The 22008-nt window shown below is 43.2% G+C and overlaps 1 protein-coding gene across 1 annotated transcript in view; it reads right to left on the bottom strand.

The window, feature by feature from the left end:
• PTPN14 (protein tyrosine phosphatase non-receptor type 14) overlaps positions 1 to 22008 on the bottom strand; it is a 181318-nt gene that overhangs the window by 89144 nt on the left and 70166 nt on the right. Inside the window, exons 2-3 of the mRNA XM_049635191.1 lie at positions 20023 to 20350; positions 7987 to 8156 (exon numbers count right to left, since the gene is read on the bottom strand). Of these exons, the coding sequence (XP_049491148.1) occupies positions 7987 to 8156; positions 20023 to 20196 (344 nt within the window). The 5' untranslated portion in view covers positions 20197 to 20350. The remainder of the gene's footprint in view (positions 1 to 7986; positions 8157 to 20022; positions 20351 to 22008) is intronic.

Raw genomic sequence — 22008 nt, 5'->3', positions numbered from 1 at the left:
ATTCCATGAATTCCATGAAGGCTTCTTTTGAAAAATGAATGACACTTCTGATCTATTTCCTTCTGAAATTTGGATTTTTCCATTCATTATAGGACACCTACAATGAATAATAATGTCAAGTGATATTATTAAAATATTCTGACTTTTTATTACTATTTATTTTCTCTCCCCTAAAGGGAAAGAATAGTAAAAAAACAAAAAACAAAAAACCCAAAACCACAGATTATGTTTATGTGTTAACTTCATTTTATTTGTCTACACTTTGTTTTTCTAGTGGCAGCAGGTTGCCTAAATAGCTAACAACATCCCTGCATATCTTGCAAACTCTTTTTCCTGGAGCATGGGGGTTAGAGAGTTGGACAAGAAGCTCCATGTATTTGGAAGACTTGAACAATGAAGCAGTGGCTAAGGCGTACTCTTGATTTAATTAAGGGACACATAAACTTTGCAGAGTCCTTTTTTCACAATAAACCATGAAGAAATCCTAGTTGAGGAATGAGAGGCACTCATCAATCAGCTTTCCTATAGGAGATTAAATTTATTTTATAACAGACTGTAGGATTTTCCAGTGAGTCACGTCCAGGAGCAGAAATGGTTACCAGGGTCACGTTTCTATTTTCTTATTTGCATAGATAGCGAAAATTTTATTTTTGTTCCAAGGCAGGGTTTTGGGGTTTTTTTTAATTTACTTTTTCTCTTTGATCACACCTGTAACTGTAGACCCAGATCCACCGTTAACTAAGAGTAACTACAAAACAAGAGTAACAACTAACAAGGTAACAACAAACCAAGAAGAAGAGAATGAATAGAGATGCAAGGAGGACGCTGTCCTGGGCTAGACTGGCCACATAACTCACAGGGTCTAGTGAAAAATAAAAATGCTGGTTCCGTGGTTCAAAAATTGTTAGCAACTCCAAGAGGGCCCCAGCAGAGCATTAAGCCAGGGGCAACGGTCTTTCTGAGCACAGGGCTATGTAACTCACTGCACAGGTCACAGGCCCATGAAGCTGGCCCTGGTTTTGAAAGACCCTTGCCAGGCCCTCTGGCTTTCACCAAAACAGTGAGAAAGCCTTCTCCAGGAGGTATGTAGGGTCAGCAACGTTCGCTGTAAGGTCAAACTCAAACTGCAATAAATCAAATACATGGAAATGAAATTAAAAGCTGCTTGGAGATACAGCTCTTTGCAAAAGAGGGGGACTGTGGAGATGTGTACATTTCACGTTCTGACTGGCAAAGTGCCTAACAGGGAAAGGTGTTTCATAATAGTTGAAATGCAAAATAGTGCAAATGACAACTAACATTTTCATCAACTAATCTTTTGGGGGGCAGTTCTTCCCTTCAAGACTTCTCTGCTTATTACAAACAGCCATTTTCCTCTCTTGATCCCATTAAACGATACATTACCCACCCAGAAGAATGTTTAAGGTTAAATCCTAGTATCAATGGCATCTTAAAATATCTAAAATATCTGGCAGAAACAACTCTGTTCTCAACTATCAACAGAGAAAGAGAGAGAGAGAGAGAGAGAGAGAGAGAGAGAGAGAGAACAAGTTCCCATTCACCAGCTGGAGCTGGACAGAAGAGGATTTGCCATTCTCAGCAAATTATATTATCTAAGGCGGACTCATGCTGAATCTTAAGTGTGACTTGAAGGGAGTCCCTATTTCCCAGCCCAAGGGCAAACTTTAAATAGCCATTAAAATGACATTTCAAAATAATAAAAGAACTCAAAGAACCGGAGGAACAAAATAAATGGTGTTGTAAAAGGAAATGGAAACATTACCATAATTAGAGCTTTTAAAAGAGACACTTTAAACATTGGGTGAACGCTGACTTGTTTACAATAGCACTCAAGGCGCATTGCAAGAGCCTAAGCGGGGACAGCACTGGTATTTACAAGAAAGGAAAGGTGAAGAAAGCTTTTGTAAGGTCACTGGAACGACTTCCTGAAACTTAGTTAAAGAAAAAACTCAAAATACCATTTTGGCCTTGATGGGAATTGTAAGGTTTCAACTAATTTGGTTTTGCCATCAATGCCATATGCCCAAATATGTAACTGGAGGGAAAGAGCCCCCATAATACTCTAAAAACTTACTAACCTAACTCCCTTGTCACTCACCGTCATGAAGAAACGCACCCCCCTCTTTACAGTACCTAAACAGTGCAATTTTCAACGTGGGCATTTATTCCCAGTTAATGGAATGACATCTCGTCCAGCAAGTTCTTCCCAGGCAGGAACTTCATTTAACCTTGAAGAATGCCCTATATGGGCCCAAGCAGAGATCGAGTACTTCTTAAGTCCTTTTGATAATAACAGGAAGCCAAACCTAGCGGGCTAGCATTCAGCCTCATGGACCAGTACTTGAGAAGCTGCACAGAAGAACCATGAGCTTAGAAGTAGGGAGCCCTAGTGAGGCTGAGAAGCTCAGAAAACACAGAGGAAGCACCCACTCGACAGAGGGAGCTTGGAACAGGTCCCACAGCCCTGGAATATCCACTAGATGTACCAGATGTGCTAAGCCTGTCCTTGGCGAGGGGAGCAGCTGTGCTGGCTAGAGCACTGGCTTCCTGGTTTTGCTTCTACACAGCCAGGAGGGTGGGCAGCCACCCCACGCCCCTGCCCCCAACAGGCAGGCTACAAACCTGTCCTGGAAAAGAAGGAAAGGTCATCTGATTTCATCAGGACAATCAGAAGATTCTTTGCACCATGCAAATGTACCATTCAACAGTGAGCAGTGCAAAGACAAACATGTTTTGGTGAAAGAAAAGTGTCTGAGAATTAAAAATTTTAGAAACCACAGGGTCAGCAACTTACACTTTGCAGCCTAAATTCACCTTGAAAAAAAATTACTCTTTTCAACTCTTTCGTATTGAAAAAAACTAAACAGGAGCTTCCTCGCTGGAGAGAAGACTTGGAAAAACCCCAGAGCGAAACTAAAAGCGTAACCTTGGCCAGCACTCTTCTGGCTTCCCCTTGCTATTATTAAGTATCCTTCTGTTTGACGACGAATTTCTCCACTTCTCACAAACCATCTCTCTTCTTTCTGTGGCCAGAAAAATCTGAAAACCCTCTGTTTATACTGAGCCTGTTGCTATGCAAATCATTAAAACACATTACAAAAATCTTTCCTTTGAGTCAGGAGGAGAACATAATGGGGAGAGAGGAATCGCGAGCAAGAGTCCCTTCACTGAACAGCAGAGCTGGTGGAAAGGAATAGGGGGAGCAAAGTGGAAAAAATTATGGTGGTCCCATCCCTTGAGTCATTTTAACCAAAGTGGGAAAACTAACATTTTTAAAGCCCCAAGGTAATGTATCTTAGACTTTGGAGTGGGGCTAACAAACCCTGGTCTTAATCTCTTTAATTCCTATGGTTTCATGACTCATCTTCCATCTGTCTACTAGTGTCCTTTGTATCAGCTTTTTTGCACTTCTGTAAGAATACCGAGATTTTTTTCCTTCCGTGTGTATGCCTATGTGAATTCTCCTTTTGACATCTTTTGCCTTCTTGTTCAATTATCACCTAAATGTAGGGCTTGAATTGTCCATTTCTTCTCCAACTCAATCATAGTACCTCGGCAGGTTTCCTTCTCTTATGAAGACATTTGTTCTCCGAAAATCATATCCAGATGAGACGAGACACAGTATGTCAAAATTAATGTCAAAAAAAAAAAGAGCTTCTCAATTTTCTACTTAAAAAAATATGAACTTGATCATTTGAAGAAAGTAAATCACCTTCTTGAACAGTGTGCAATCAACATCATTCTCAAATTTTTGTTGTACTGTTCCCAGGACTCTATTAACCTGCAAGTTTTCAAGGGTGGAACTGTCTGGGGACAAGAAATGAAGCACAAACTTTTAAATACATCCTCCTTCCACTGCTATGTATCTTGAGATATGTGCGTTCACAAACACCCCATCCCCCCAAACAACCTGAGTGCTAATTCTAAATTCTTTTTCCTTATTCAGAAAGAAGACATGGCCGGGCCCTACTAATGCTATAGAACCTGTTTTCTTCTCAAATAGAAGTAGCCAAACCTTTGCCAACATGTGTTGGGTGAAAACGAGTTTGGTTGGCTCCAGACAAAGGCTTACTTTTTAAGCGCAGATGGCTGAATGGTTGCCTCCTCCGAGGGCTTGCCCACAGTGAAAGACGGATTCCTATTTCTAATCTATGCAAATATCTTACTCTGCGGGGCATCACAAAGACTAACTGTTTTGTGTCAGACACTGCAGATCCCAGGTGCAGCACATCTCCACCTCAGACGCCTGGTAACACGGGTAACAGCAAATGGCTTAAGAGTTAGTCACTAACCCGCTCCTAATGAATGTTGTTGGGGCCTTCTGTGAAACATTCCTCTGGAATCCTGCCCTATCACCGCTGCTTCTCCTTGGCTGCTCTGCCTGGAAGACAGTTTCAGTATTCAGTTTGGACCCTGATGCTTCTAAAACCTCCCAAGAAGGCTCAGATCCCCACAGGCTCCTAAGGAGCCCTGGTAGCATTCTTCACCTTGAGTTCAGCTCATTTATTTGTGTCCAACAACAAACCCAGGAACCTTGCTCATTTTAAAATGTCATTCTGTCCAAACCAGGGCTCCTTTGCACTCCAGTCTATATGCCTACAACCCATGGTACAGCTCACGAATCACACCTGGGTCACTTCCCAAGTATATGTCATTCTCTCTCCTCCTTCTCCATCAATTCTCCTTTCTTTACTTACACCACTTCTCTCGCTTATTTTCTCATCTCCCCAACTAAAGTCTTTCACTTGCTCTGATGTCCCTTGGCACATTCCAGTTTTAGGGTTCCTTGGAGCAACAAAAATTTCTGTAATGCTGGAAAAAAAACCCACAAAACCAAAAACCCCCAACTCCTCATGCTAACCTAGCTCCTAACTTTAAACGTTCTTTGCCATAAAGAGAAGGTCATACCTAACATATGTACAGTTTAGTTCCCTGTTTAAGCCTAAAAAATGTCCTTCAACATTTTGTTTTCTTTGTTAGTTTTTCTGATCAAATGACAATAACAGAGTTTGCTTCAAAAACCTCGGTTGGAAAAGATTTCATTCTCTCCTTATCAAAGTTCATCTTAAATGAACCAAGCTAACTGAGCAAAAAAGAAATTCTAAAGGAAAAGGAAAGAAGTCCTACCGAATCTCCAGTCTCAATAACCCCTACCATCAAAATTCCTACTTTATAACTCAAATTTTTGAGATTTAAAACACTTTTTGTTTCAGCTTGTGAATGCAAATATTGACAGTCAAATAATCTGGCATTAAGTTTACTTACCTGGAAAATCTAAAACCGCAAAGAGCTTTAGAGGTTAACTAATTTGTTAATTACCAAGTCGGGATGAAAATCAGAACCACCCGAAGAATATCATTTATTTTAAACAATATATACTCCTGATGCTCAGCCCTAGACATTTCAATTTAGACTTCTGTTACAGCCCTAGAATCACATTTATAATAAATGCTCCAGGTAATTACAATATAGCAAGCCCTGGTCTGTTTGAGAACCATTGATCTAGTCCAACATCCTACCCAATATGGCGGTCTCCTCTCCAAGACACCACCCCATCTACCCACTCAGTGCCACAGCACTTCCATAAACTAGGGCACTCACCCTGTTATAGGTGTGCTTGTGCCACCTTTTTATGGCTTTACTTATTAGAAACTGTGTTCTTATGTTGAGCCAAATAACCAAAGTCTTTCAACTCCTTGCACTTCACTTATTATTGGCCCAAATTTTGCGCTCCAGAGTTAACACAGAATTCCCCCCCACAAGAGAGAGAGAGCAAGAGAGAGGGAGAGAGAGAATCCCAAGCAGGTTCCACACTGTCAGTGCAGAGCCCGACGTGGGGCTCAATCTCACAGACCATGGGATGGTGACCTGAGCCGAAACCAGGACTTGGACACTTAACTGACTGAGCCACTCAGGGGCCCTAAGCCTTCATGTTTCTAAGCTTAAACAACCTTTTTTAACTTCATAAAGGACAATTTCTGAGTCCCTTACCTTTTATTTCAATTTCTTCTCCTTAACAACTGATCTTACAGAATAAGTCTGTCTAGAGTAACAACACTTCGTTTTTTCCTACAGACTGAACTTTGCCCAATATGTTTTAATTTATAGTCTGCGTTTCCTCCTTGTTACCCACTGCCTTGCATTTCACAGTCCAAGAGCCATGAATCAGCAAGTACTTATTAACCTAATGCTGTGTTCCCGACACTGTGTAAAGTAGTCAAGGAAGATTCAGAAGCCAGTGGAAACTGTCCCATTTGGAGGAGTTAATAACTTCGTGCGCAGAAAAGAAACTACATAAGTGAAAAAAACCGGAAAACAGTGCACAACAGTTTCCAACCAAGTGCTTCAAATGAATGATACCTGAAAGATGGAACACAGGTTTTCTGGTCAGGCTGTGAGCTATTTCATGGCCTCTGCTGACAGAAATACCACCTATTTAACAATAGTTTTTATTTTAAAAATAAAAAAAAAAAGAAGATGGAAACTATCACCTTAAAATGGACATAAAAATTTTAAGTGCTTCCTATTTTAAAATCTTGGGGCACCTGGGTGGCTCAGTCAGTTAAGCATCCGATTCTCAGTCTTGGCTCAGGTCATGATCTCAGGGTTCGTGGGATCAAGCCCCAAGTTGGGGTCCTTGCTGTCAGCATGGAGTCTGCTTGGGATTCCCTCTTTCCCTCTCTCTGCCACTCCCCCTTCCACACACACACACACACACACACACACACACTCTCTCTCTCTCTCTCTCTCTCTCTCTCTCTCATTCTCTCAAATCAACAAACTAAAAAAAATTTTTTTAATAAATAAAATAAAAATTTTAAATGTAAGAAACCACACATGCAATAATCAAATACAATATTCCTACTTTGCAGTGTGTTATTGGTACTGCTTCCTAGTACTCTGAATGCCATGAGCCAAGAAAAACGTGGAAAGTAGAAGCTTGATGTAATTCTCCTTATTACCAGAAAGAACCATTTGATGAGAAGACAACCCCTCCGCATATTTTAATGGAAAACTCTTACCAATAAGCGAACTGTACTAACACCAACCAACACCAACTGCTTCATTCATGGAATCACTGACTATGAGACTTTAGAAACATGCAAACCCCTCACTTTACAGATAAGGGAAAAATACCACTTTACAGATGGCAGGTGGTTTCTTCCAGGCAAGACAGCCAATGAGCAGGAGGGTGGGACCAATCCCAGGTCTCCTCTCTACCGACGGCTCCCTGTCTCCTCCTATTGTGACCCAGGACAAGCAAAACTCTCACCCTTCTCAACGTTCTCCTCAACTCTGCTCCCATCATTAGTTATGTTTTTAATCCTCAAATCCAAAGTCTGATGCTACATTTTGCTTGGGAGCATATCAAGGGCAAGAGTAGAACAAAGAAGTATTAGGTGGTTAATTCTTTTTTTTTTTATGCTTATTTTTTTTATTTTGAGAGAGAGAGATTGAGTGAGCGAGCAGGGGAGGTGAAGAGAGAGAGGGAGAGAGAGAGAACCCCAAGCAGGCTCCATGCCATCAGCACAGAGCCCGATGCGGGGCTCAAACCCACAAACCGTGAGATCACGACCTGAGCCGAAACCAAGAGTCGGATGCTCAACCAACTGAGCCACCCAGGCGCCCCGTAGATGGTTAATTCTTTATTAAATTCTAGCCCATCTACTCTACCCATAGACTTCAACTAATACTTCTATGCTGCCAGGCACAATGCTCTACTGGCTCAGGATCACTGCTACCTGACTAGCATCATAGGGAACCACCGGGGTCGGCACCATGGATTCAAACAACGATTCTAAAGCTGCGAAGCAACTGGTAAACAATCCCCAACTACTCCACCCTCCCCCCCACCACACCCACCTACACCTACACACCCCCCAAATCAGCCAGCTCATCTACTTCATCTGAAGCCTCACAGTTGATCCACGCCCTTATGCACAACCCAGAAAAAAATGCACCTACCTTGTGGCCTCCTGCTGAAGCCATGACACATTTGGCACATAGAACATGACTCCGAAGAAAAGCAGAGGCTCGTTAGCAAATTTGTCCAGATGTTTCTTCAGAGGTTTCTCCAGCTCCACCCATCGTGCTTGCTGGCTCTTGCTGAGAAACCAAAGGCCAAAGTAGTGTGTCTAGACGAAAGAGTAAAATAGCATCAGTCTATGTTTATCAGGGGTACCCCCAAGACTGCATAGGAGAGCAAGACTCTGACGCCCTACGCCACGTTTGCTTTCCCAGTTCGGACACAAGGATCCAGCATTTACTTTCTGACTTTAGGACAGGCCAAAAGAAACCACATGCACACAATCCACAGGGGCTATCTGATATAGTATCCATAGCCATCGCTGCTGTTGGTACATGTGGGTACTGATGCACCAGTGTTTGGGAAGGGGGTGGGGTGCAGGGGTGGGGACAGGGTTGGCTTTTTTCCTACGCTCTCAAGGCCAACTTTCCTGTGGCTTCTGAATGCCTCGTGATGTCACGTGGAACATGCTGGCAAAGGCAAACACAGTTCTTGCACCTGCTGCAAAGTAACTTGGTACTCAACTCCTAAGACAAAACCTTCTGCCAAATGAAAGCTTCCACATTGCAGGATATTTCCATACAGTACCAGATTTCAACGGAAAATTGATTCACTCCTTTTGAGTTTTAATGAAGTACTTTCAAAAACATCAGCCTCGACCACTTCATTATACATGAACTGCAGCAAATCTCTCCCCCATATCAAGCTTTGAGAATGGAAGGATGTCTTCGCAGCTGCCAGGGGAGCCCCTGGTGGCTGTTCTTGGCAGATTACGGTGGGATTTGATAGATGAAAGTAAGATTTCACCCTTACACTTGAAGCCTCAACCAGTCTAGTTTTGAACAACGTGCTAAATGATTAAAACAGGTACTTTTATGCATCCAATCTTGTCTTTATATTAATTCACACTAGGATTTCAGGATTAGCACAACAATCACCAAAAAATAGATCACTGCTTTTGAAATTTTCTTTTATATTTCAATTATAGCTTAGCACAGTTTACAGCACACCTGGAAATTTGCCTTCAAAAGAACGTTTTCATTTCGATGTTTAATTTCCAAAGGCATTCTTGTGCTGATGTTCCCACTCCAGCTGGCTGTCCCATCAGCGGTATCACAGATCAATCCCTGCCACAACCCTACCAAAATCTGTACCAGAAGTCTTGATTCTGACTTCCCTAGAAAACCAGGCATGTCCTTGCCTACTTAAGGCTACAGACCAAAACACTCTCAAGGATATTTTCAAATGCATGTACTTTCAGATGGGAGCAATGATTTCCCCAGCTTTGCTCCATGATGTTTTAAAAACGTTATTTATTTTTGAGAGAGAGAGAGCACGACCAGGGCAGGGACAGAGAGAGAGGGAGACACAGAATCCGAAGCAGGCTCCAGGCTCTGAGCTGTCAGCACAGAACCCAATATGGGGCTTGAACCCACAAACCATGAGATCATGACCTGAGCTGAAGTCAGATGCTTAACTGACTGAGCCACCCAGGCGCCCCTACTCCATGACGTTTTAAAGGGCAAGCTCACATAAGGAATCTATGCATCCCTTGAGCAACAGAATGCCAACACACAGAACCAAGGTTATAGCTCCATCAACTTGGACAAGCTGCCTGAATTCTGACCCTATTTTGTTCACTTCCCAGCTTCGGTGAGTCTGGTGGTTGTTCTACTGTGACTGATGACGTAGAGGAAATGAAATGTGGCTGAGTAGAAAGAAGACGAGCTGTGAAGTCTATCCACCTCCGGGCACTTGCACTCACTGTCCTAATAACCCTATACAAATTCCTGAGGCTCCAGAGGGTCAGAGCTCCCATCTATAAGACGGGGTCATACTGCTATCATGCACAGGCTGTGAGGGGTATCAGGGACATCGTGTCTGTCCACTGTGCGCATGGCATGTGTAAATTAACTGCTTCGGGAATGGTGCTCTCTGTGGCTGCTACTATCATTATCAATCATCGTCACCATCGGTAAATGAAAGCAGGCAAGCCTCAAGAAATCTTTTTCATCAGCACTCCTGGCATGCCTATGAACCACAGAATTAGAGGATAGAGGTTACCTGGAGATAAATGAAAAAAAGCAGGCAAGAGTAGAAGCTGGAAGGCCCGTAAGTAACATAAAAACCTAAAAGATGTAAGAAGAAAAATCATCACAAAATAGTCCCTCCGCTCAGATGTGCTTTAGTCTTACAGGTGTTAATGGGACACTGGAACATCGCTCTGATGCTGTCCTAGGGGATCTATGATGTAGGCTTAAGCTAACCTTAAAATGAGGTAATCTGGGTACTGAACAGACCGTCTGAAAAGGGCCCAAGGCAGTTCTGCATTATACTGAATTCCGAACGGACACAGTGTTGTGTGAGGGTATGTCACTGCATTTTGGGTGGCTAGGAATGAGTCTGCATATAATAAATGAGGTAATATATATAAACAGTGACATGCTACGTAATAGTTATTTTCTTTGGAAAAGAAGCCCTTTTATAAGCCTGGGTGGAGAAAGGGAGGGACAAGCTTTGCAGTTGCTTAACAGGCCAGCCACGATTTATTAACTTTCACTAAAAGCAGTCCTGACATTAGAGGGTATAATTTCATGATCATACTTCATTCAAATTACAACAGTCACTCAAATTAGTAACATTCAAATTAGAAATGGTCCACATTAAATGCATAAACATCCTGTAATCAATTTTGCCAAAAAAAAAAAAAAAAAAAAAAATGTTTTTGTTCCCCCCCCCCCCCCCCACCAGAGGACACAGACTACCTGAGTGAGCTACCATGCATTTATCCACTGGAGTAACTATATTACTACAATATTACTACTCAAGAAATGGGGTGTCCAGCATAAGGCAGAGCTGAGAGAGGCGGGTAACCTGGAAGATACAGTTCCTACCTAAGAGGCCAGAATAACCAGTTTTAGAAGCACTGAACTCAGGGGCGCCTGGGTGGCTCAGTCGGTTAAGCCTCTGACTCTCGATTTCAGCTCAGGTCATGATCTCACGGTTTGTGAGAGCGAGCCCCACATCGGGCTCTATGCTGACATTGCGAAGCCTGCTTGGGATTCTCTCTCTCCCTCTCTCTGCCCCTCCCCTGCTCACGTGCATGCTCTCCAGGGCGCTCTCTCTCTCAAAATAAATAAATAAACATTTTTTTTTAAGTGCTGAATTCAGTTATCTGGTGGGAAGGAAAGTCCATTTATGAGATCCCTAACCCCACACCATTTTGTGAAGCTATGCCCAAAGTCACCTTCTCTATTCCCACCCTGCCACCCCCACCCCATTCTTCCTCTAGCTATATCCCTGCCCTGGAGTATTCAACAGAGGAGAGAGACTGTCTCAAAGTTCTTAGCCTGCTCTATTTAAGTTCACGATGCAGCATGAGTTTATTCTGCCGTATCTTACGCAGTGCCTCTCAGGAAATAGCATCAGAAACTAACCTCTCACTTAAACCAACAAGTGCATCAATCAACTTCCTGTGTATTAGCCAAGGGACCATTAATCCCCTCAGGCCCAGCTGAGACCACACCAGGCTGGTTCATAATTGACTTGCCATCAACTCCAGCTGAATTCTGAAAGCTGAGCTTCCCTGCTAACCACTGCCCCATGATTTAGCAGAATGTGGTAGATGATTCCAAACAGAAACCACCTCCTCCGTGGCCAGAAAGATCCCATCATATTGCCTGAGTACATACCCCCAAACAATTTTGTTTAATCTCTGAAGCTCCAAACATCAGCCAGGTCTGGTGAACCCTCACGATACCTCTGGGTGAGCTATTAATCCCATTTTATTTCTCTAGTTTTCTTTAGAAAATGGGTCTGGTTACCTTGAATTCTGCAGTGAGCTCACTGCAGTGAAGGAAAAAGAAGACAGACGAACCGGTGCCCAGGGAGAGGAACCCCATCTGTGAATCAATGACTAAAAATGCACTACTGAGAAACAGTGTAAGGAAAGACACACTAACATGACATTTTCATAAGAGTAGTTTCCTGGTCTATTTGCTTTGGAGTTTCTCATTTTAACACAGGAAGCATAAATGTATGCGCGCACTCAAAAATATGCTAGTTTCTTAAGCGGCAGATTTGTGTGTGAATATTTTAGTGCCAAAGTAAGATCCAAGCACCAGGAAAAAGATTCTAGTGAATAAAGGCCTTTAAAAATAGTCTGGGGGTGTCCTGATTTGTTTGTTCATTTATTTGCAGAGATAGTGGAATCCCCCACGTTAGCTGTGACTAGGGGAAGATTCTTTTTGAGGATTTTGCTTTTCCAGTTTTGTGACCAAAGACGCATCTTTCATGCTATCTGCAAGGGTTACAGATGCAGTCTTGGCAATGACCAGGGATTAAATCCATGATCTTATCTCAAGCGTTTTGAAGAGTTAATCATCCAGAAGCAAACATTTAAAATATCTTGCATTACGCTGTAATTGGTTGCCTGTCATACCCAGTGCTTCAGTTGTAAATTAAGAAACAGAGAGTTGGTGTACCTCCACATAAAATATACAGGAATTACATACAGGCATTAAAACTTTCACTGAGGCATGGAAAATACTTCAAAAGATGACTATAAGCAGGCTCTGAAACGGCACTTCACGCTATTACATTCCAACGGCTTTGGAAAATAAACCACTATACATCAGTCGGATGACTGTAAAAAAACAACTTGTGTGCAATCAACCTCTACTCTGGGTAGGTCTGGGATTTCTGGAACTGACACGTCTATAATTAACAACTGCACCCCCTTCATTTTCCTAGCCAATCTTTCACAAAAGTAGAGGAAAAGACACTGCAGAGTCACATCGACCCAAGAAGCAAACCTCCTAACCAAGAAAAAAAAATCACTCTTCTGAGGCTGTACAGCTCACTCAAAATATACAAAAAGATGAAGACTTACGAGTTAAGACAGGGGAAATTACTTCACCTACAGTCTCTTGTATCTAGAAACCAGACACGGGTGCCAGGTTGCCTCAGAGAACGGACGTTAAGCTAGTAAGATTTCACGTTATAATCTTTATACAGACAAAAAGCAACACAAAATTCAGAGACCAGACATCTCTCCCACAGTCTTCTTCAGCTGATTCTTAATCAATGTTATTTTAGTCCACTGCAAATACAAACATATGGATAAGGGGAAGCAGGCTCCAAAACACAGCAATTTCCACTATTATCAACAGGGCCAGGAAATGAAGTATTCCATTTAACCAAATACTCTTATAATTGCACATTATGTTGTTACCAATGCCCAAAAGATTAGCATAAAATCAGACCATACATATATCCTTAATGTAAGTTCACTTAAGCTAGTCAAGATTCAGTATCTTTATAAACTCTAGCTGTTATGAGAATAGCAAAATGTGGGACATTCCTACTGTGGCCCACAGCTTGGCATAAATCACCTTTGAGTTCAAACGCAAATATAAATTTGCAAAAGAACAAGGGGATAAATCTGAGGACAATCACCCACCCTATGAAATGATCAGGGATTCTTTTTTAGGCTCCTTTAAAAACCAGAGCTGTCAGTCTAGTCTTAAGGGAGGTCCAAGAGTTATCAAATTCAGCATTCTCAAGAATAGATTCTCTGTCTTGAATAGAGTTTAACTATGAAGGTACCTTTGTGAAATTACTTATTCTTCCTCCACTTATGATTCTCTAATTAAAAGCAGAGTCAGGAGTATCCCTCAAGAAAATAATTCTAGCAGATTTCTACATTTTATTAGAATCCTTTATATTCCAATAAAATTCTTGATAGTCATTATTACTATTAACATGGCCTCCTTGCCACTCTTAGCACTGTTTAGTAGAAATATAATGTAAGCCACATCTTCAACTTTAAATTTTCTAACAGCTACATTTAAAAAGTACAGAGAAATGAAATTAATTTTAAATTTCATTTAAAATAGTGTATTCAAAACAGTAGGCTTCCAACATGTAACTAATATAAAAATGATGAGATAGTTTAACTTTTTTTTCATACTAGATCTTCAAAATCCAATGTGTATTTTCATACTTACCGCACATCTCAGTTCAAACTAGCCACACTTCAAGTATTCGATGGACACATGTGGCCAGTGGCTATCCTAGTGGACTATACAATCTTAATAACTATGCAAGGAATTGAAAGAGTTTTGGCTCAATGTATGATCACGGCTTCTAATAATTCAAGCCATCTAAAAATGAAACCAACAGATTTATAAAAGGGTCAGAGTCCCATCTTTGGAAGGGTTGTGTCAGAGTCCAGACAGCCCATGTGGTGAGAAGACTGCCATATTGAGTGCCTCCAAGTGCCAGGCTCTGTAATACTAACAACTGACAAAACTAACTCTTTTAACCCTTCCAACAACTCATGGAGGTTGCTACTTTACCATCTCCATTTACAGATGAGGAAACTGAGGCACAGAGCAGTTCCATAACTATCCAGGATTACACTGGTGATAAGCGGCAGAGGCAGGACTCAAAGTCAGGCAGTTCTCACAGCCATGAAACCTGCTGCTTCTCTGTGCAATTATTTTTAAAATGTGAGAATTAGTCATAAGACACATTATGTTAACTATTCCTATCTTATCCCAGGTCAGTGATTCTCAAACTATATTGGAAGGTAGGAAGGGCACAAGGAGCCGGGGTTCCAGATAACCATCCCCTCTGCAAACATAACAGCTCTATTTTTTCCACTTAAGTTCCACCTAACATCTCATTTGGAGAAATGGGTGACATCCATTAATCCAAACGTGTTTTAACTATATTATCAGAATTCCAATTTTCTGAGCCTTGTCATCTTATGTCTTTCCCTTAATAAAAGTTCCTTGCCAGAAATTCATACCCAATTTTTTTTCTGAACTTAAAATAATTAAAAAAAAAATTTTCCTAAGGAGTTCATTTTATTTCCCGTAGCCAGGTTATTAAGTTCACCCAGCTAGCATCTCTGTCCTTCCTGTCACCCCAATCCTCATTCTCTTTCTGCTATTTGGTTCTTTTCCGAAAATGCAAGGTGTTCATGTCAGTCACACTCTGCCTTGAAGTCCTTAGATGTCTCCCCATCTCACGGCAGCATTTTATTCTCCAAACAATTCAAAGAGGATTTTACAGAAGGCTAAAATAATTGTGAAACACTGAGTTCGACACCTTTAAAAAAATAGCATTTATGGAGGTGTTTCCCAAAGCATTTTACTACACTCCTTTTCTGCCATTACACATGCCCAGGAATTCGAACAGTGGAGGCAGCCTGCCTGGGGTTGAGGACAAGCCCAGTCATGGCCAAAAGGTCATCCTGTGCTGTGATGGCCCCGTCTGTAACATGGAGACGGCCAGAGAAGCCACCGCACAGAGTTGAAATGAGAATCAGATGAACTGATATGGGGAGGGCACTCAGCACAGTATGTGACATTAAAAGTTGGAGATTTATTTTAATTATTCTTGTGACACATTTTAGACACAATGTCCTACATGATCCAGTTAAAACTCCCTGGCTAGATACATCAAACCCTTCAAAAGCAGTCTCCTGCCTGCCTTTCTACACTCCTACCCTCCCTGACATGACCTCTCCACCCACCCCTCCACACACACACACACACACACACACACACACACACACACACACAAACAGATCAGTGCAAAATGAACTCTGCCCTTCCCTGAAAATTCCACGTGCTTTCCTGTTTCTGTACCTCAGCACGGACTGTTCCCTTTGCTTTGTTTCTTGTTTGTCCTATTCTCTAAGCTCTAGGGTTTCTGGGATCGGGGACCCTCTCATGTTCAGCTTCCCTTAGGGCTTGATTGTATTTGCTGACCCTACGAACCAGGTCTGGGTCCTCTAAATGCCATTTGAAATGGCAGCACATCGATACATTCAAAACCAGATGTGAGCCTCATAAAGTCTACCATATGGATACATGTCATTATACATTTGTCAAAACCCACACAGTGAACACCACCAAGAGTGAACCCTAATGTAAACGATGGATCGGGGTGATGATGATGTGTTAATGTGGGCTCATCGCCTGGAACACATGTTCCACTCTGGCGTGGGGGAGGGGATAGGAGTTGGGGGGGGTGCAGGAGGTATGTTCCACTGCGTTCCACTCGGTTTTGCCATGGAGCTAAAACAGCTTTAAAAAATAAAATCCATTTTTAAAATGACTAAATGAAGTGGCAAAACACAAATTATAATTAATGTAGATCAAGAATTAAATCAAAGTTAATTTTCTTTTCCTAAGATAAAGCTCTTAAAATGTCTAGGATACATCTACAGAACACTTCTAAATTTTTGTTTTTAATGTTTAATTATTCTTTTAAACATTTTTTTTAATGTTTATTTATTTTTGAGAGAGAGACAAGTGCAAGCAGGGGAGGGTGAGAGACACAGGGAGACACAGAATTCAAAGCAGGCTCCAGGCTCTAAGCTGTCAGCACAAGAGCCCAACGTGGGGCTTGAACCCACGAACCATAAGATCATGATCTGAGCACAAGTCAGACGCTTAACTGACTGAGTCACCCAGGCCTCCCAATGTTTATTCTTGAGAGATAGAGAAAGACAAAGCACAAGCAGGAGAGGGGCAGAGAGAGAGGGAGACACAGAATCTGAAGAAGCTCCAGGGTCTGAGCTGTCAGCACAGAGTCTGATGTGGGGCTCGAACCCACAGACTGTGAGATCATGACCTGAGCCAAGGTTGGACACTTAACTGACTGAGCCACCCAGGCACCCCAACTACAGAATCCTTCCAACAGCAAAGCCAAATACCCACCAGATCTGAGTTCCAAGCCTTAATAAAGACTCAACATTCTGTTGTATTTTAGATAGATTTCCACTTCCTCCTCTCAAGCTCCATCAACTCTACTTGGAAAATGACCCAAATACAAAAAGAAAGTCAAGCGAGTAGAGCAGACCCTGTGTCCATCCCCTCCTCCTCCTGCTTCTGGGGAAAGAATGCACTCCTCCTCCAGGTGTGTGTGTGCAAATGAAGAACAAAGTAGGAGGTTGCGTGATCGCATCCTCTCGTTTGAAAGCAGCTATAGCATTGTTTCACAAAAGGCCATACCTTCCATGTCATCTGTCACAGAACAAAAGCATACAATCAAAAAAAAAAGAAAGTGATTTGCTCTAATGTGAATGCACCCATTTAGAGCATGTCAAAATAAAGCCAGCATTAAATGTCAACCCCACCTTCGCATTAGAAGATCAATCACACTGCAACAGACACGTGACAGCAGAACCTAGACTTCACTGCTTTGTCTTTTGTGACAACACAGTTGTGGGCTAATCTGGGTCTGACCTTTGCCCTCTCACTGAGAGAAGCAATACTCTGCTGAGAGTAATTATTACCGTCCACATCTCCAGACCCGCCTCCGCATGCACCTTAGACTCTGCCTGGGGATTCACAGAGATGCCTTCTTGGCCCCCAAGAATGGCACCTGCTTTTGCATACTTGGATCTTCAAGACTCCAGTTCCCCTGGCCCTGGATGGCCTTGCTTTCTTTTCCACCTGCTGAAGTCCTGTGCATCCTTCAAGTCCCCATTCAGAGAGTGACGGCTCTGTTCATCCTTCACTGAAACTTCCTCTCCCCTCCCGGGGCCGCAGTGGTCAGCAGCACAGACTGTGTACTGCACAAGTCTAAGAAGAGCTACTGCCTTTCCGGCCTGCACCTGCATTGCATTTTAGCATGGATTGCATTTAATCTTGTGTTTTTTTTTTTTTTAAGTTTATTCATTTATTGAGAGAGAGAAAGAGAGAGAGTGGGGAGGGGCAGAGAGAGAAAGAGAATCCCAAGCAGGCTCCACACCGTCAGCGCAGAGCCTGATGAGGGGTTCAAACTCATGAACCGTGGGATCATGACCTGAGCCAAGACCGAGAGTCAGGTGCTTAACCGACTGAGCCACCCAGGCGCCCCTAGATCGCATTCAGCCTTAACTGCTTATGTAAATGCTGGATTCCCCTACTCACCCGTGCATATCTCGAAAACAAAATTACACCTTATTTATTTTCCCTCATCAAGTCCTAACACAGTGCCTGGCACATTGCAGTTGCTCAAGATTCTCTTCAATGAAAAATTTTTAAGACTCTCAAATTGGGACAGTTGTCAATATTAGATGCAGCACTATGCATTTTCCATACTGTATCTCTTTTAATATTTACAACAGTCCCATAAGATAAGTAAGGTTATCATTATTTCCACTTTATTGGTGAGAAAACCGATGCCCAGAGAAGCACGGTAACTTTTCCAAGGACACCTAACAAATGACACAACTATAATTTGAACCCAAGTCCAGGAGGCCAAAGACCGAGCCTATAACTCTTTCAGCACGTGCTCTGCTGTCTCCCAGTATACGCAAAGATTAGTTACTCCACCGTGAGTTACAGAGAATACTCAAAAGTGGAACCAGTGCGTATCTTTTGTAAACAATCTAGAACGAACATTTTCACAAGAAATTTACACCAGTCTTCTAACCAACCAACCTCCAGTATTAAGGTTTTTCCTTTATGCCCATGCACACGCATATTTTTAAATATGTATACCCCAATGTGCTACTCATAAGCCAAAAGGAACCAGCTCTCAACGGGCAAAGGCAGAAACTTTTCCATGTTTATTTTGCTGGGTCAGCTACCAAGCCACATGTAGCTGTGCGACAGGAAAGTCTCCCTATACAGGAAAAGAAACTTCAAAGGAAGCTCTGATCACAGAAACCGAAGTATAAACACGAAGACCGGCAGGAGACAGAAGGACTCAGGTGAAACTGTCCCCAAGAATACAACAGTTGGCCTGTGGAGGATGCCAAGGGGAGAAGAACTTCCCCGACCCCAATTCCTTTGTGCCTACGGAAGAAGGTGGGTCATGAGGGGTGTGGAAGACATCAAACACCATCACCTCCAGAAGGCACCACCTCCCAAACCAGCACCCTGAGGTAATGGGCAATGTGGTCACAGGGCCCAGGACAACCACAGAGCTTTTTCTGCTCCTCAAATCTCAGGGGCTTGCAGTCCCTTCTGCACTGGCAACCACTGAATTATACCACTGGCCACTCTGCCCCGGGGCTCTCAGGACGCATATGCGTGTGCAGGGTTCTCACCAAAGAATTAAGACTGGAAGACTAAGGGCTTGCTTCTTATAAAGGACATACTGCCCTAGGAGAGTTCCTTTTAAAGAGTGATAACATGACTGCCTTCATGGTCAACCCTGGCTTTGTTTAAGCCCAAAGAAGTCTAGGAATGCCTGGGTGGCTCTGTCGATTGGGCGTCCAACTTCGGTTCAGGTCATGATCTCACCGTTTGGGAGTTCAAGCCCCATGTTGGGCCCTGTGCTGACAGCTCAGAGCCTAGCCTGGAGTCTGCTTGGGATTCTGTGTCTCCCTCTTCCTCTACCCTCCCCTGCTTGCGTTCTGTCTCTCTCTCTCTCAAAAATAAATAAACATTAAAAGAAAAAAAATTTTTAATAAATAAAAAGACTTAAAACGCTCACAGACAGCAGAAAGAAAACGAGGGTCATGAGGAATCCTGAAACAAAATGCCCATTTTATATGTGCCCACAAAAAGCCTCGCTGGTCATGCTCACTTTAAATACTTTTTCAATTTTTTCCCCTCTTTGAAGAGGAAAATATAGAAACAAACAAACAAAAACTAAAAGCAGCTGCATCCATCCCCTCTGTGGGCGTTTTCTCCTAGATGTTCAGCTGGAATGCCAACCTGCTCCACGGCTGTAAAGAGAGACAATGACTTTGGACGTGACACGGCCCCCCACCCCCACCCCCCGCCCAACCTTCTCATAGAAGGTAACAAAAGGGAAGCCGCCACCCCAGGCGGGGTCCTGCTTGTCACGGCAATGGAGCAGGCCTCCTGATCCACTGACGCTGTGAGATCAAGCCTATGCCAAGGACAACAGGATCCTCTTAAACAGGAGGCTGGGACTGCAAAGCACAGCGGTGCCAAGAGACAGGTGGCCAGTCCCTTGAGTGAGTTCTGGCTCAGATGCCGGCCCACACCCGCTGTTACCTCTCGCAACTCTAGCCTCTGGGCCACGGCCTCCAGGCACTCCTGCCCGGTGCTCTCCACCGACAGCGTGCACTCGATCACATTGCTGTCCAGCAGGCGGATCCGTGTGACAAAGCAGTTCTTGCTCAGGACGTTGTAGCGCCGTGTCCGACGGAGCTTCAGGCCGAAAGGCATGGCTGCGTGGCCCTCGGACGCCGCCTTCCTATCCCGGCGCCCACGCCCCTGAGATGGCCTTAGCAGCTTCGTGTCTGGGTGATGACACTACCGCACGTGCTCCTCCAGACGCCGAGAAAGGTGTCCATTCCCGGTGCGGCGCTGCGGAGGATCGCTGCGAACAGAGAAGCAGCAAGGTCATTGGCTGCAAGGGAGGCTGCGGATGCCGCGGCTTACGATCCGCACACGCGAGCACACGCCCCCGGCCGGATGGACGTCCACGTTCGAGAACCAGCAAGCTCTGCAGCCCTCAAGCCTCTTGGTGGAGCCCATGAGCTCTACCTGATCTTACAAGAGGGAGCTGATGAAATCCGTTCGACAGCGGAGGACGCGGAGGATCAGAGAGATGAGAAGACCTCACCTAAAGACGCACAAGGTGAATGGCAACGTCAGAATTCAAACCAACGTCTATGGGCCTTGAATTCCCATGCTTTTTTCACTGGACCAGCCTGTCCACTCAAGAAAGCAGTAGCGGTGGAATTGGAACACTGTGGAACTTCTAAATAGATCCTCTCATTTCAACCTCATTAACAGCCTGATGGGGTAGGCTTTCTGATCCCCCCCTTTTACAGGGGAAAGAAGTGAGGCTCGATGATTTACGTGACTGGCTGATCCTGAACTTAGAATCTTATCTTGTTCCTTCTCCCTCTTTGCAACACTGCCTCCTTCTTTACCTTAACACTATTTACCTTTATTTTTATCTTAATATTTATTTTGTTATTTACTTTATACACTTAGAATGGATGACAGAAAATGAAGAGAATGCACATTTAATGGAAGTCAGCAACTTTCTACATTTGAAGAAGTTTTAAATATGTGAATCTAATGCATTTATTATCACAACTCTGTGCTCTTCTTCACCAAACAGGCAGTTAGATGTGGGGAACTGCCCTACCGTCATCTTGTTCTTTTACAAAATGCTTGACGCAAAAGCCTTGCCACCAAATTAAAGATAATTTACTTAACTAATAGTGAGATGTACTTACACCCTGACGTCCCACCAAATTCAAGGGATGACACTGCCATGGAGAACACAAGAAGAAAACAACAGCAAAAGTGGCTTTACCGTTCCACTCTCACTGGGAGTTTCTTCATCGTTATCTTCCAAAGAAGCCAGAAATGTTCAGACAACGTTTCTGTTCACCTTTCTCTTCTCCATTAAGCCCAAAAGACTATCTCTTGCTCATGTGATTGTCGTGTTAACTCCATTCCCTAAGTCAAGCAGGTCCAGCCTGACTTCACACCTTTCATCCAAAGAACTACCTCGGAGCCCCCTGACACTTAGAGGGGCAAATATGAGTAACTGTTTACAGGCATTCCTGAATTAATAAATAAAATGGCTTTAGTATTTAGAAACCACTCCCTGTCAGTACCCTAGGCCTCACAGAGGTTGTCAGGGCACAACCCTACAACAGAGCAAAACATACTCCCCAGACTCCCTCGGCCGGTCTTTGATGCCTGCCCTCTGGCACATTCCTTAGCATGACAGGTATGTTTTATGATGGCTTAAAATACACATGCTAGAGACTGTGGCTTGGTAAAACCTATTAACATTTCTAAATCACTTTGTGTTGGCAGACTGTCATGTTTACCTCTAAGGTAGACCAACCTGATGATCTCCTGATATCTGCAGAAAAGACTACACAGGGACCCACCCCAAAAAGCAAAAAAAGAAGTCAGGATTCAAATACAGAACGCTGAAGAGTTGACTACTATACATTCCCTCACCTTGTTGAAGAACAAGGCAGAAGACACCAAGATTCAACTCGTATA

Source organism: Panthera uncia, chromosome F1, assembly GCF_023721935.1.
Source record: "Panthera uncia isolate 11264 chromosome F1, Puncia_PCG_1.0, whole genome shotgun sequence".
Taxonomy (NCBI): domain Eukaryota; kingdom Metazoa; phylum Chordata; class Mammalia; order Carnivora; family Felidae; genus Panthera; species Panthera uncia.
This window is presented reverse-complemented; position numbering and strand designations above follow the sequence as displayed.